Raw genomic sequence first — 14,486 nt, 5'->3', positions numbered from 1 at the left:
GTATAGAAACTGTTTGATGCTGCACAAAGAACTGTCCAAAAGGATTAGAGGTAATAAGCCTGGAGTTTACACAGGACTTGAATAGTGAGTGTTCTTATCAGCCAGACTGGAAAAACACAAACTTTAGCAGCATTGAGTAATATATTCAGAAGGGCTTTGCCTTCGGTGACAGATAACAAAACCAACACGTATGCCTTTTAAAAATATAATTGCTGCTTGCAAAAAACAAGCTTTAAATATAAGAACTCAAAGTATATCAAGCTGATACTAATCAAAATAGAGAATAAATGATCATAATGCTATTAGACAAATTAGATTGCAAAGAACAGAATACTACCAGGGTTAAAGATGCTTATTTAATAATGATAAAAGTGTTATTTCATCAAGAAGACAAAACAGTCATAAAAGATTATTCAGCTAATTATTACATCTAAAAGTAGATGAAACAAAAAAGTGTTATGATTACAAAAAGAAATCCACAAATCCACAATTGTAACCAGATATTTCAGTTTCTATCACTCATAATAATTGATGTAATTGATAGACAGCAAGGATATAAATTTGACTAGTTAATCAGTAAACTTACTAAGTAACCCATTAGGTCAAAGAAGCAAATGGAAAAATCAGAAAATATTTTCAACTGAATGAAAGTGAAAACAAATACAGGCAAAATACTGCCAAATACTTATCTTAGGAAAAATGAACAACCACAAATTAATGGCTTCAGCTTCTACCTTAAGAAACTAGAAAATAAAAGAGTAAATTAGACCAAAAGTAGGTAAAATAAAGGTAAAAAATTTTCAGAGCAGAATTTAATGAAGTCAAATACAGAAAAACAAAACCAAAAATTGGCTCATTTAGAAGATCAATAAAATTGACATACCTCTAGTCAGTTTTATCAGGAAAAAATAAAATGAAAATACAAGTGACCAGCACCAGGAATGAGAGAAGGGACATCATTGGAGATTTTTCAGGTATTAAAACAGTAACAGAAAATGTTTAGAAAAATCTTGTGCCAATATTTGGGAAAATTCAAATGAGTGGGCAAAACTCATGAAAAAAATTTCTAAAGCTTGCTAAAGAAATAGATAATCTGGATAGCTATTTATATATTAGAGAAATTTATTTGTAGTTAAGAACCTCCTCAAAAAGAAATACTCAGGGCTGGGGTTGTGGCTCAGTGATAGAGCACTTGCCTAATGCGTATGAGACCCTGGGTTTGATCCTCAGCACCACATAAAAATGAATAAATAAAGGTATTGTGTCCTGCCGCAGTCTGGCTGGGCACAATTCAGGAGTCACTTGTCAAAAGAAATGAACTTTATTTTTAGAACCACACACCCGCACCACACAGCTCCTCAGGAAAAACCCTCAGAGCCCAACTGCCACCACCAGCTTCTCACAAGCCTCTCAACCTCCCCCACTCCTCCTGCTCTTGAAGCTGATTGGCTGGGTCGTGTGGGCGGAGCCAAAAAAGTCCCCCAATGAGCAGCTCCATAGTCTGAAAGGGCAGGGAAACAGCCCAATGAACATCACCGCAGAGGAGCCAATCAGCTAGAAGTTTCTGGGGCCGCTGTGAGCCAATCATCAGCTGGCAGCTGGAAGTTTGCTGGGGCCCCTTCGGCTATGGCTCTCAACATCTCCCCCTCTCTGTTTAAACAACAAGAATGTGGCTTAGGGACCGTGCCTGCCTTAGGTTGTCCAATAGTACATATGGTCCTTACCCGTAATCGGATGAGCTGACCTCAAGGCGTCAGCTTCCTGTCTTAGGTTGGTACCATTGCAATTGGATCTTACCCCTTATTGACTACCACCGGTTCAGCATACAGCCACACCTGTGGATAGGTCTTTGTACCAGCCGGGGGGGGGGTGAGGTTATTTGCCTCACCTCTGTTGGCCCCCAAATTTTAGCTGAACAACCATGACAAGCAGAAGGGAGGAAGATACACCAAGCCAATTGATGGCTCCTTTGGAAAAATTGTACCACTGATGACACCATCAGCAAAAATACCCCAACACTGACACAAGTTGCTGCACCAACAGATAGTTCACAATGCATACAAGTGAGTTCACAATGCATACAAGTGATACATAGTCCAGGGAAGTTCTGCAAGCAGTTCAGTGATGGCTATTGCAGAAGCTGTAGATTGGTTTTATCTTTGTCTTCACTGGCACTGGGATGAAGATAGGAATTCTGGCAATAATGGCTAAAGAAAAAATTATGTAACATTCCAGAAGACACTAAAAGAGAACAATTTTCTTAACAATTTACATTATCTTGAACAGAATTATTAAATATAATGAAAAGGAAAGGTGAAAGTAAACAAACAGATCTGTTAACCTCCTTTTTTGTTCACATTTTAAAACAATCCTCAACAGCTGTTTATCCAATTTAAATTAAACCATTTAAATCACGTGAATAAAAAAAGATTATTTGGATCCATTTTTTCATGAGTGCTCATCATATATGATATATGGATATATGTACATACAAACATACAACATAAAACACAAGTGTGCACACATAATATAATACGTACAACACATAACATAATAGTAAAGGCCTTATAACTTTTTACAGGTGAAATCTCCATTGCAATGTTTAAAAACTCTATAGTCAAAAAATAGAACTGGTCAGCAAAACATTAACCTACGTCTGTATGAGCTCAAAAAACAAAATAGAACTTCTTGATGTGGGAAAGGGTAATAATAAAATAGATATTGAAAAAAGCATCCTGGTTCTGTCACAGATGTAAGGATAGCCAAACTGGAGTTTTGGATATCAGCTGTTACGGATTTGAGCCAAATCATCTTCTTTTTGGTCTGTAGAAATCACTTTAGTTAATCTCTCTGGAATCCAAATTGGCTGCTGTTCTCCCTGTGGAAACACATAAACAGACCCCCGACTCCAGACAATCACTGGGTCAGGACCTTAGTTAATCTCTCTGGAATCCAAATCGGCTGCTGTTCTCCCTGTGGAAACACACAAACAGAACCCCAACTCTAGACAATTACTGGGTCAGGTCCTTTCCATTGTCCTGTTAGAATATCCTTCCAAAGTACCTTGGGCTTATGTACATTTTTTGGACACATGCCTTTCCGCAGCACTAAGCCCTGATGAATCCAAATTTAAAAAGTTTAGAGTAAAAAGTGTTATTTTAAGTTTATCTTTGGGGGATATATACCCCTTCCCAATTTCCTCTTTTTGCTTTAATAAGTACATTTTAATAGTTTGATGAGCTCTTTCAACTATGCCTTGTCCCTGTGTATTGTATGGGATTCCTGTTATATGAGTAATGCCAAATGTTGAGCAAAATTGTTTAAAAGAGGTAGAAGTATAACCAGGGGCATTATCTGTTTTTAACTGTTTTGGAACGCCCACAGTGGCAAAATTGTGTAAGCAATGAGCTATAATATCTTTAGTTTTTTCTCCAGCATGAAGGGAGCCCATCAAAAATCCAGAAGAAGTATCAACTGTAACATGCAAATATTTTAATTTTCCAAATTCTGGCAAGTGTGTGACGTTCATCTGCCAAATCAGTCCTCTAGGACTGATTCCAAGATTAACTTGTGGTAAAAAGGTCACACAATTTTGACATTGTTTTATTATTTGTCTAGCTTGTTCCTTAGTTATTTTAAAACGCTTTTGTAAAGTATTAGCATTGACATGGAACTTTTTATGAAAATTTGTAGCTTCTTCTAGTTTAGAGAAAATATGTATGTTATGTGTAGTTTTATCTGCTAAATCATTGCCCAAACTAAGGGCTCCAGGCAATCCTGTATGTGCCCTGATATGTCCTATAAAGAATGGATATTTTCTGTCCCAGATTAGACTTTGTATAGTGGAAAGCAAAGAGAAAACAGTAGAGGAAAGGGAAATCCTACCAGCATTTTCAAGGGATACTATAGCATTAACTATATACTGACTATCAGAATCGAGGGGCTCCATAATCATCTGGCATACGCTCGATGTTGTATCTGTGGTTAGAAATGTACATGATAGGAACTCCAGGGATCTTCTGGATTCTTCGTTTAAGGTCACGGTCAACTGTGGCCATGATGTAACACTTGTGCTGAGTTACTCTTTGTACTAAGCAGTCATCTGCATAGGTTCCTTTGTGCGTGCATGGTAATCGTTCAAAGCGGGGATCCTTTGCAATCCTTGAAGCCACTCGATATTTTTGCCCCAATTTCTCAATTTCAGCCATTACACAATCAGTTATACAAGGGATACACTTGGCATACAGACAGTCCATCATTGACTGCACTAAGTCCAGTTTGGCTTTAATGGAAAAAATGATAAGGTTGGTATCAACCAGGATATGATAAGGTGGGCCCAATTGTGTATTATATTGGAAGAATAAGCAGGAAGGGTGTTGGGGGACTTCTCTTTCCTTCAGTGCACTGGGATCTTTCTTTTGTTTCTTTTTTGGTTTTAATCTATCCTTTTCTTTAAGCCTCTCATCTCTGAGACTAAGCATTCGCTTCATGGTCGCATACTTTCTTGTTTTCTTTTGCTTTCCCATGTTCAAGCCGCACACCCGTTCTTCCGGATCTAGATTATAATTTTTTAATAAGTTTGTAAGTGTGGCATAACATTCTAGCAATGTGTTTTTATCTTTGTGTGCTAATAATACATCATCCATATAGTGAAATATTTGTAGTTCAGGATTTTGATTTCTAAGTGGCTGGATTACTTTGTTAACATAAATTTGACACATAGTTGGGCTGTTAGCCATCCCTTGAGGGAGTACTTTCCATTCATATCTCTGATCAGGACCTTCATGATTCAGTGCAGGGATAGTAAATGCAAAACGTGGACTATCCTTAGGATGAATTGGAATTGAAAAAAAACAATCTTTAATATCTATAACTAAAACATACCAGGTTTTTGGCAAAGCAGACAATTGAGGAATCCCCTATTGAGCAGATCCCATAATAACCATCTCATTATTAATGGCTCTTAAATCTTGCAATAATCTCCATTTACCAGATTTCTTTTTGATGACAAAAATGGGAGTATTATGGGGAGATACAGAAGGTTGTATATGTCCTTCCGCTAATTGTTGTTTGACCAGGTCATGGGCTGCTTGTATCTTTTCTTTAGTCAGGGGCCACTGAGGAACCAACACTGGTCTTTCTGATTTCCAAGTAATTTTTATTGTCTCAGTGGCCCTTTCTGAAAATCCAACCCATGTCTGTCCGTTCCTTGATCTATTTGTATTGGTGCTGCTATACCTTGTTCTTGTTTTTCTAATCTTTTTCCTTTCCTAAAACCTTGTCTAGCCATAATAGTGGGTGCATTTTGATTGATGTTATTTGTTAATGTCAAACCTAATTGATCTAGGACATCTCGTCCCCATAAATTTACAGGAAGATGGTCCAATACATAAGGATGTATAGTTCCTTCACATCCTTCAGGATCCTTCCAATCTAATACCATTGCACTTCTATGGGGATTAGTCGCCACTCCTAGGCCTCGAAGCGTTTGAGTGGCTTGTTGTAATGGCCAATGTTTTGGCCATTCTTGATGAGAGATGATGCTAAGGTCTGCACCTGTATCCAGTAGCCCATTAAATTCATGTCCTTGAATATTTAGTTTTAGCATGGGGCGAGAATCTAAATTTAAATAAAGCATAGCCCAATCTACACCTGTGGAGCCTAATCCCTTGGAACCTCTTTCTACAGTATGACTGGAAAATGTATCATGTAGGATGGGTATTATTAGTAACTGTGCTATTCTATCTCCTGGTGGAATTACTGATATACCCTTTGGAGAACTGGCTATAATTTTAATTTCACCTTCATAATCAGGATCAATTACCTCAGGACTTATCATAAGTCCTTTTAGAGTAGAAGAGCTGCGTCCCAATAATAAGCCTTCTGTTCCTTTGGGAAGAGGTTCTTTTACCCCTGTGGGAATGATTTGAATTCCCATCTCTGGAGTTAGTACTGCTCTGGCGGAGGCGCAGATGTCTAACCCTACGCTCCCTCTGGTTTGTCTGATAAGGAATATAATGGACAATGTGTCCTGGGCACTACCCTGATGGGGTTGCTGGGTTCCTCCAGTGCTCTGTATATTTGTGGTTTTGGGCCCCGGAGCATTGGGCCCCCCTTTCCATTTTTTGGCAATGGAGCCCGATGCCTTTCTCCACAATATCGTGGATAAACACCTGGTCCTTGTTTGTTTTTTGATAATGGAGTACCCTCTATGGTGGTTTGAGAATGGTGTTCATTAGCCCAATGTCTCCCTCTACAGCATCGTGGGCAAATACCCGGTATTCTACTCCTTTGATACCTAGTTTTGTTAAACCCTCCTCCTATGGGGCAATTCCTTTTAAAATGTCCTGTTTGTTCACAATTGTAGCATGTTCTTGGCCTGGCATCTAAAGCCTGTTTTACTGCAGCTGCCACGATTTGCCCTTGTTCATTAATGTCTCTGGCATCTAAAGCCTGTTTTACTGCAGCTGCCACAATTTGCCCTTGTTCATTAATGTCTCTGGCATCTAAAACCTGTTGTACTGCAGCTGCCACGACTTACCCTTGTTCATTAATGTCTCTACATAATTTAATATATGTGTTTAAATCTTCATGTTTCCATGGTCTAATGACTTCTCTGCACCAACGATTCACTTGCTCATAAGCCAGTAGTTTTATTAATGGCATTGCTTCTTCTGTATTCCCAAAAACTCTGGTAGCTATTTGAATAAGCCTATCTACAAATTCAGCATAAGATTCATTAGCTCCTTGTATTACCTTAGATAACTGACCTTGTAAACCTCCATGTCCTTGTAAAGTCTTCCATGCCCTAACCGCATCTGCAGCAATTTGTGAGTATACACCAGGATCATATGCAAATTGTTGCTGCTGACCCTCATAAGGTCCCTTTCCTAACAACATATCTAGATTTCTCTGAGGATAACCAGCTGCTGCATTTCGCCTAGCCATCTCCTTGCAAAATTCCTCATTGGCAACCTTCCATAACAGGTATTGACCTTCATTTAGCACAGCTTTACACATATTAGCCCAATCTGCTGGCGTCATGTTCAGGTTGTTAATGGATTCGACCATGCTTACAGTGAAGGTGCTTGAGGACCATAGGTTGTTACAGCCTCTTTTAGCTGCTTCACTGTTTTGAAATTTAAAGCATGGTGAATTCGCTGTCCTCCTGCCTCAAATACAGGGCATGTTAATACTTGAGATCCTGTCTCAGGATCCCAACTATCAACTGCAGGGGTTGGGGGCCTCCCAGCATATGGAGGTGGTGCTGTTGGTTGGACACTTACACCCTCTGGTGATAGAAAGGTGTTAGTAGCAGTCTCCTATTATAACTTTTCCCCGATGGCTTTTTCTGCTCTAAACTTTCTTCCTCTGTCTGACTAGTTTGAGAGACCTTCTCTTTTACTTGAATCTTTTCCTCTGTCTGACTAACTTGAGAGACCCTCTCTTTTACTTGAATCTTTTCCTCTGTCTGACTAACTTGAGAGACCTTCTTTTTTACTTGTATCAATGTCTTCTCCTTCCTCTACCATTGTCTGAACTGAAGGCTTTGGACTAAGCAAACAAGGTATGAACATCCACAATGGCAATGTGCCAACTGGCAGAGTCCCTGGGCTTTTCTTTTCTATTCTTTTTTAAATCTTCACCATGATGGCTCCATTGTGATATATTTAACAACTCCTCCTTAAAAAGCCATGGGCTATATTTTTGTATTATATCAACGTATGCCCTGACTGCTCTTGATTTTATTGGGAAGCCTCCTTGCTCTAACAATTTACTTAACACTCTTTCGGTTTGTTTTTTACTAATTTCTGATCCCATATTTCTACTATAATACAACCCAACAAGATAACACCAAACAAAACTGAGACAGGATGAAATAAAAATGGAACAACAAAAAATCATTATAGCCTTTCTATCCTCCTGAAATGTCCATCCGTCCTTTCTCCCTATCTGTTCCTCAGACGCAAATAGTTTTTCCTCAGATGTGAGCGGTTTTTCTTCCGTCTCACTCATCTCCAGGGACAGGCAACTTAAAACAAAAGTGAAACAAAAGAAGAATCTTAAAATGGCTACCCATCCTCTTGCCCTGCCCTCAGGGGCGAGCAGTTTACCTTATCACTTACCTGCAGTCGTTCCTCGTGCGGCCCACCAAATGCCACAGTCTGGCTGGGCACAATTCAGGAGCCACTTGTCAAAAGAAACGAACTTTATTTTTAGAACCACACACCCGCACCACACAGCTCCTCAGGAAAAACCCTCAGAGCCCAACTGCCACCACCGGCTTCTCACAAGCCTCTCAACTTCCCCCACTCCTCCTGCTCTTGAGGCTGATTGGCTGGGTCACGTGGGCGGAGCCAAAAAAAAGTCCCCCAGTGAGCAGCTCCATAGTCTGAAAGAGCGGGGGAACAGCCCAATGAACATCACCACAGAGGAGCCAATCAGCTAGAAGTTTCTGGGGCCGCTGTGAGCCAGCTAGCAGCTGGAAGTTTGCTGGGGCCCCTTTGGCTGTGGCTCTCAACGTCGTCCAACTACAATTAAAGAATAAATATTTTTAAAAAATACTCAGGCCCAAATGGCTTAATTTGCAGTTTTATAAATAAAAAGAAAATGGCACAATATCTCTCTCTCTTTATATTTTGGTATGTGCATTTATTTTAAATGAGATAAATTTGTTTCATTGTTTTATTGTTTAAAAATCTGTTCTCACTCCTTCTCTCTGGGTTCTATGCTCTGTATCTAATAGTTTTGAAATAATTTCTCTGATCCCAGGTCCCAAACCAGAACTAGGTTTTAGATTGTACTTTAAGGCACATGGTAATGATATTCTGGATTTCTCAGCTCACATCTGAGAGACTTAGTGGTCATAGTGTTTACACAACCTTTTTCAGAAAATTTTTAAAAAGAGAGTGCTTCAGCTTATTCTATGTGGCCAGCATTATTCTAACAAAGACATCATGAGAAAACAAAACTACAAGCTAATGTATATCACAAATATAATATATGGAAAAATTCTCAAAGCATTTTTATCAAACTGAATCCAAGAATGTGTAAAAAGATAATAGATGAATTAATTAAGAGGAGTTCACCCCAGATATGCAAGCTTGGCTTAGCATTTGAAAATCAATGTAACTTAATATATTAAGAAAACACATGGACAAATGATTTTTGACAAAGGTACAAAGATAATTCAGTATAGTAAGGACCTAAATTTAGTCCCAGCTCTGCAACTAACTGTGATGCCAGTGCACACGCTCAGTGTCCCTAGACACCCTCCCCCCACCCACCCAATGCCTGTGTCTACATTGATAGATAGAAGGGAGAGAGCAGGGAGATGGCTCAGGTGCTTCCATCTCTAGACCCCTTGATGAGTCTTTGACCCCAGTACTACTAGTCAACCTGGTAAATGAAAGGAGGGAGTGAGAAACTTGCAAGGTCTTCATCTGGGAACACAGTAAAAGATAACCAGCTCAAGCCAATGGGAAAAGTAATGGTGTTTCCAGTTTCCATCCCTGAGAGCTGATGTTAGGAAAAACATCCTTTGCTCACTCTCGGACTAAGGGAAGGTGGACCTGTTCTACAAAATTAGTATTTTTTTTTAACAGTAGAAGCCTCTACCCCTTTTTCTTTTCTTTTTTTTTCTTCCTTCCTTCCTTTCATTCCTTTTTTCTTTCTCTTTTTTGATAAATATTTACTGGGACTTAATAAAAGAAATGGAAATGCTCTAAGGGAAATCAGAGCAAAGAGCTTGATATCCCAGCTGAGCAAATAACCTCACAAGCCTGTTTCTTGCTAGTGTGAGACTGACAGGAGGTAACACGGTTTTTAAAGAAGAACCAGCCGGTGCAGAACCTCAATGTTCTTTGGTCCCTGTATCTCCCCAGAGCACACAGTGCTACATGGTGCTAGGATCCTTAGTAACCTAAGAATGAACAATGGCTAGAAATATAGGCTTCATAGTTGAGAGTGGAGAGTTCAACCATAGGGAAGATGACTGTCATTACTAATGGAGGGAGTGTTGGGAGGAACAGGAAAACTTCATTGCTCATAGATTAGGAAGTAGAATAGCAAAGCGATTAAGAATTTGGGCTCTTGGATTTGAACCCTGGCTCTGCAAGTTGACAACTATGTTGTGGGATTGTGGCCAGATTATCAACCACTCTGTGCCTCAGTTTTCTTATGTGTAACATAAGGATGACTTTACCTAACCTGTCAATTTGAAGATTAGATGCACTGAAACCTGAAAGGTGAAGAAAAGTCTGGAGCATTGTAAGAGCCCCCTAAGTAGAAGCTATGCCATCATTGTCTCCCCACCGAGACCCCTAGTCACTCCATTGAGTCTCCTGCTCCTAGAAAGACTGAGGTCACAGAGGAAGAAGTATTGTCTGCTCTCGTTCAAGCTGCATCCAAACATATTCCTCTCCAAGGCCCTACCAGGTAAGGTTCACAGTCCTTTCTTTGGGGGGCTCAAAACTGCGGTTCTCAGGTTTTGCTGAACATTAGAATCACTGGGGAACTTTTAAGAATACTGATGCCCACATTGCTTATCCATATTTATTATTCCTCATCCACAAAATCAAAATGCCTGGAGATGGAAGTCAGGTCTCAATATTCATAAAAAAGATTCCAAAATGCAACAAGGTTTGGGAACTGCTGGCTTAAAAGACTCCCTTTCCTTCTGTGTTTAAGATGCTGAATAAATCAAAGCCCTTGCTCTGAGATTCTGTTCATTTTTCTAAGTAATGTGTAAAATTATGGAAATCCTTAAATTCTGAAATTGCTCTTCAAACAAAAACTGATGGTCAATAGCGACCTCTGGTGGTTTAAAGAGAACTTAAACTAGCAATCTAATTTTCTGTTTCAGGAACACTTCCCACACAGGAAAAAGGTATCAATGACCACCCACCCACACAGTTTCTCCAACATGCACATATTATCTAGAAGAAAAGTTGAGACCTAGAAAGTAGGCTGAACGAGGTCAAACAAGAACCAGTGACAGCCAAGGGACCTAACTGATACATCCATTTCCCCTTCCTTCAAGGGCATCCTTCCTCAGAGTGGCCTCCTCTTACACCTTCCCAGTAGGAGCAACACCAGTGTTTGCCAACAGCTTCCAGTTTCTTTTCCTTGCTCCCAAGCATGACTTTGATTGCTGCAACTTCCAAACATAGCCTCATAACTTAGCTGAGCCAGAAGTCTCTGGAGAGCACCAGTAATCCCTCTGCATGGAGCATGATCCCATGCAGAGGGATCACTGGGGTTTTGATTGCCCCTTTGGTTTAGAAGGCAAAGTCACACTTTTTGGTAAGCCAGTCTGATGGATAACATCAAGAGGTATGAGTTCATTCCCCTGGTTAAGAACTGTCCCCATTTTACAGACCAGGGGGATGAGCCCAATGAAGGTAATTGCTTAGTCTTAAGCTAGGAAAAGAATGGCATTGGTTGGGTGCAAGATGGTTGATTACTTTGGGCTGCCTTGGGGTGTGCTGGTGCCATTCATTGGATAGGGAAATTTCACAAGTCTGTACCTACAATATGCTTTTATATGCTTTCCCATTCAAAATATGAACCCAAAGGGATTTTCAGCCATTTTCATAATATGTGCATGTGGGCACATGTAATGTGTAACACACTGATAAAACAATCCTTGCACAAGCTGGGCTAGACCTAAAAGGGCACAGGAAAAAGGTATCAATGACCACCCACCCCCACACAGCTCCCCCCACATGATTCTCCATATTTATTATTCCTCATCCACAAAATCAAAATGCCTGGAGATGGAAGTCAGGTCTCAATATTCTTAAAAAAGATTCAAAAAATACAAGAAGGTTTGGGAACCACTGGCTTAAAGGACTCCCTTTCCTTCTGTGTTTAAGATACTGAATAAATCAAAGCCCTTGCTCTGAGATTGTATTCCATTTTTCTAAGTAGTATGTAAAATTATGGAAATCCTTAAATTCTGAATTTAAGGATGGGTCTCTGCTCCTTGCCTGCCCCTTACACATCCAGAGTCTGTACCTCTACACTGTGCTCTTAAGCAAGTCACTTAACCTTTTTTTGCCTTAGTTTCCAAAAGGAACTGCTCAGGGAGGGACCAGTCAATCGTTAATGAGGAAGTGACATTTTGAGCTTGACTCTAACCGAAAACTCATCCTCAACTCCAATCCAATAATGAAGACAAGGAAAAAAGGAAAAAGAAGCTTCATTGCTTTGCTCACAAAGGAGAAACACAGGGAACTCCTGTCCCAAAAGCTGTGATTCTGCCTATCCACAGAAACAGGGGGCTTTTATAGAAGTGATTCACACACACACACAAAAAAAAATGAGTTTAGGGAGGAGAGATCAGAAAGGAGAAGATGAGAGAAAAGAAGACTAGGGAGGAGAAGTTTAGGGAATAGAAGATTGGGAAAAATAAAAAACCATGAAAGTTTCAAAGCCACAAGGGATATAGTCAAAGCATCAATTGGACCCTTGTTACATCTCCTTAGTACTAAGAGATTTCTAATGTGTCTGTCCAAGGACGAAATGCTCACTTAGAATAGATGAACCCCATGTGACACTACAAAATGAAGTGGAGAGAAGGGTTGACATAAACACATCTTCTAGACTTGAGAAATGCAAACATGGAAGTTGGGGGATTGGGGTTCTTCAGTGTTGGTTTAACCACATGGAGCTTTTGGTAGAGAGAGAAACAAGCACTCACAGTCTCCTTCTGACCACAGAACTGTCAGCATACATTGTGATGTTGGGGAGCATTCTGGGAAGTGGCAGGGAAACTAAAAAGGCATTTGCTTTGGGGGTTCTTCTAAACCAGGGATGGGATCACAAACCAATGCCAGGCTGAGCCAGGCATTGGCACATTCTTGTTGATTAGGCTGAAGGAGGGTTCACAGTGTTTTCAGCATGTGTCCTTGGCAAGGGGAGCAGAGGAGGAATCCAGCTTTGCCCCCAGGGAAAGGAAAGTGAAAACCAAGCTGTCTCCTCTCCACTTGATGAGGAAGTATCTCCAGGAAGGAACAATGATTCATACAACCGTGGTCATGATTTGACTCCAATTAAAAGTAGAGAAGAAAACATATGAGACCCCAAGCTGAACAGGGAAGAGGGAACCTCCGGTGCAGAAGAAACCCCAAGTCTCCAGTGATACAACTCCATCGGGGCCAGGTCCCAGGTGCAGGGTAACTGTGGGCAGGAGAAACCTCAGTCTCTTGCCCTGGAGCAGAGGATACTGAGGGAATGAACGCTCTTTCAGTGGTAATGGTATGAGCTCTTAAGTCACCAAGGAATTTCCATACCTGGAGGAAAGATTCCTAATAGAGAAGGCCCTTGTCACAGGGCAACTTCCCAGACATCCTGGCAGAGCCCAAGCAACTTCCTTAAAAGTATAAAGAGTGTGTGTGGGTGGGGGGAGGCAGATGGAGGCTACTTTGGGCAATGGAAAAAGGGGGCTATCACTCAGTGGAACTCCCCTGTTCATCTCATGCTTGAGAGGCCCTTGAAGATCTAAAACATTTACCCTTCTAAAGTGTTCTCCTTCCCAGCAACTTTATAAAATAATCTAATCATTTTCCTGTGACCAACAGAGAGGATCTGAATCGGTCCCTCTGATAGACTGTCAGTCCTGTGACCTCTGCAGCTACATTGTCACCTCTGTATTTCCAGTGTCTGGTAGAAGACTCTGTCACACAGGAGCTGACAGTGACCAATAAATATTTTTTAAATAATAAAATGAAAAATTAAATATAAAACATTGAGGGCTACCTTAGCTATGCAATAAAATAATGAATCTTGGAGGAAAAAGTGAAGTACGGTTTTGCCCAGAATGTAAAGTTCTCTCCAATATTGATAAATCACAGACAGTCACCCTTTAAACATTTATTATGCTTTTGCTGAAAGCTTGGTCCTTGTCCGGATGCCGATACAACAACAAGGAAACACTTTTGAGAAAAAAGGAAAAAGAAGATGTATTGCTTTGCTAGCAAAGGACAAACTGTGTGATGTAAGACAAGATGCATAACTTTTGAAATGCTTTCTTCACCTGGAAAATAGAGATAATATGTCTTATCTCATTGAGTATTCTTGATGGGATTGAATGCAACATTTTAAAAGTTGTAAAAAAATATATGTAAAGCTTACTGTCAAGTATCTGTCATATGTTAAGAGCTCAGTGGCTGTTATTGTTGAGCTTTAAAATCTTCTTTTTATAAAGAAATTATCTTTTGAAAACTTTATTCTACCAATCAGCAGGAACAGGGGGCTTTTAAAGAGGTGACTCAAAGGCTACATTCCAGATGTTCTCTGTTGGAGTTGTAATCCACTGGTTAATTTGGGAGATAGTAATTTCTGATACCTTCTGGTGCCATCCCCCAAAGTCTGCATTACTTTATTCCTATGGTGGGTGTGTACTCAGGGACAGATGACTCTGCCTAGGATGGGGAAGAAAAGTAACCCTGTTTCCCCTGAGATTAGGGAGGAGGTAGGTTAGG

At 40.2% G+C, this 14,486-nt stretch overlaps 1 protein-coding gene across 1 annotated transcript; it reads right to left on the bottom strand.

The window, feature by feature from the left end:
* Nucleotides 1–3,929: 3,929 nt before the first annotated feature.
* On the bottom strand, nt 3,930–4,549 carry LOC113191866 (FCF1 rRNA-processing protein). Its single transcript, XM_077793819.1, has one exon. The coding sequence runs from the start codon at nt 4,524–4,526 to the stop codon at nt 3,930–3,932; it is 597 nt and encodes a 198-aa protein (XP_077649945.1). The 5' UTR covers nt 4,527–4,549.
* Between the last annotated feature and the right edge of the window lie 9,937 nt (nt 4,550–14,486).

This window comes from Urocitellus parryii, chromosome 2 (genome assembly GCF_045843805.1).
Source record: "Urocitellus parryii isolate mUroPar1 chromosome 2, mUroPar1.hap1, whole genome shotgun sequence".
NCBI lineage: Eukaryota > Metazoa > Chordata > Mammalia > Rodentia > Sciuridae > Urocitellus > Urocitellus parryii.
This window is presented reverse-complemented; position numbering and strand designations above follow the sequence as displayed.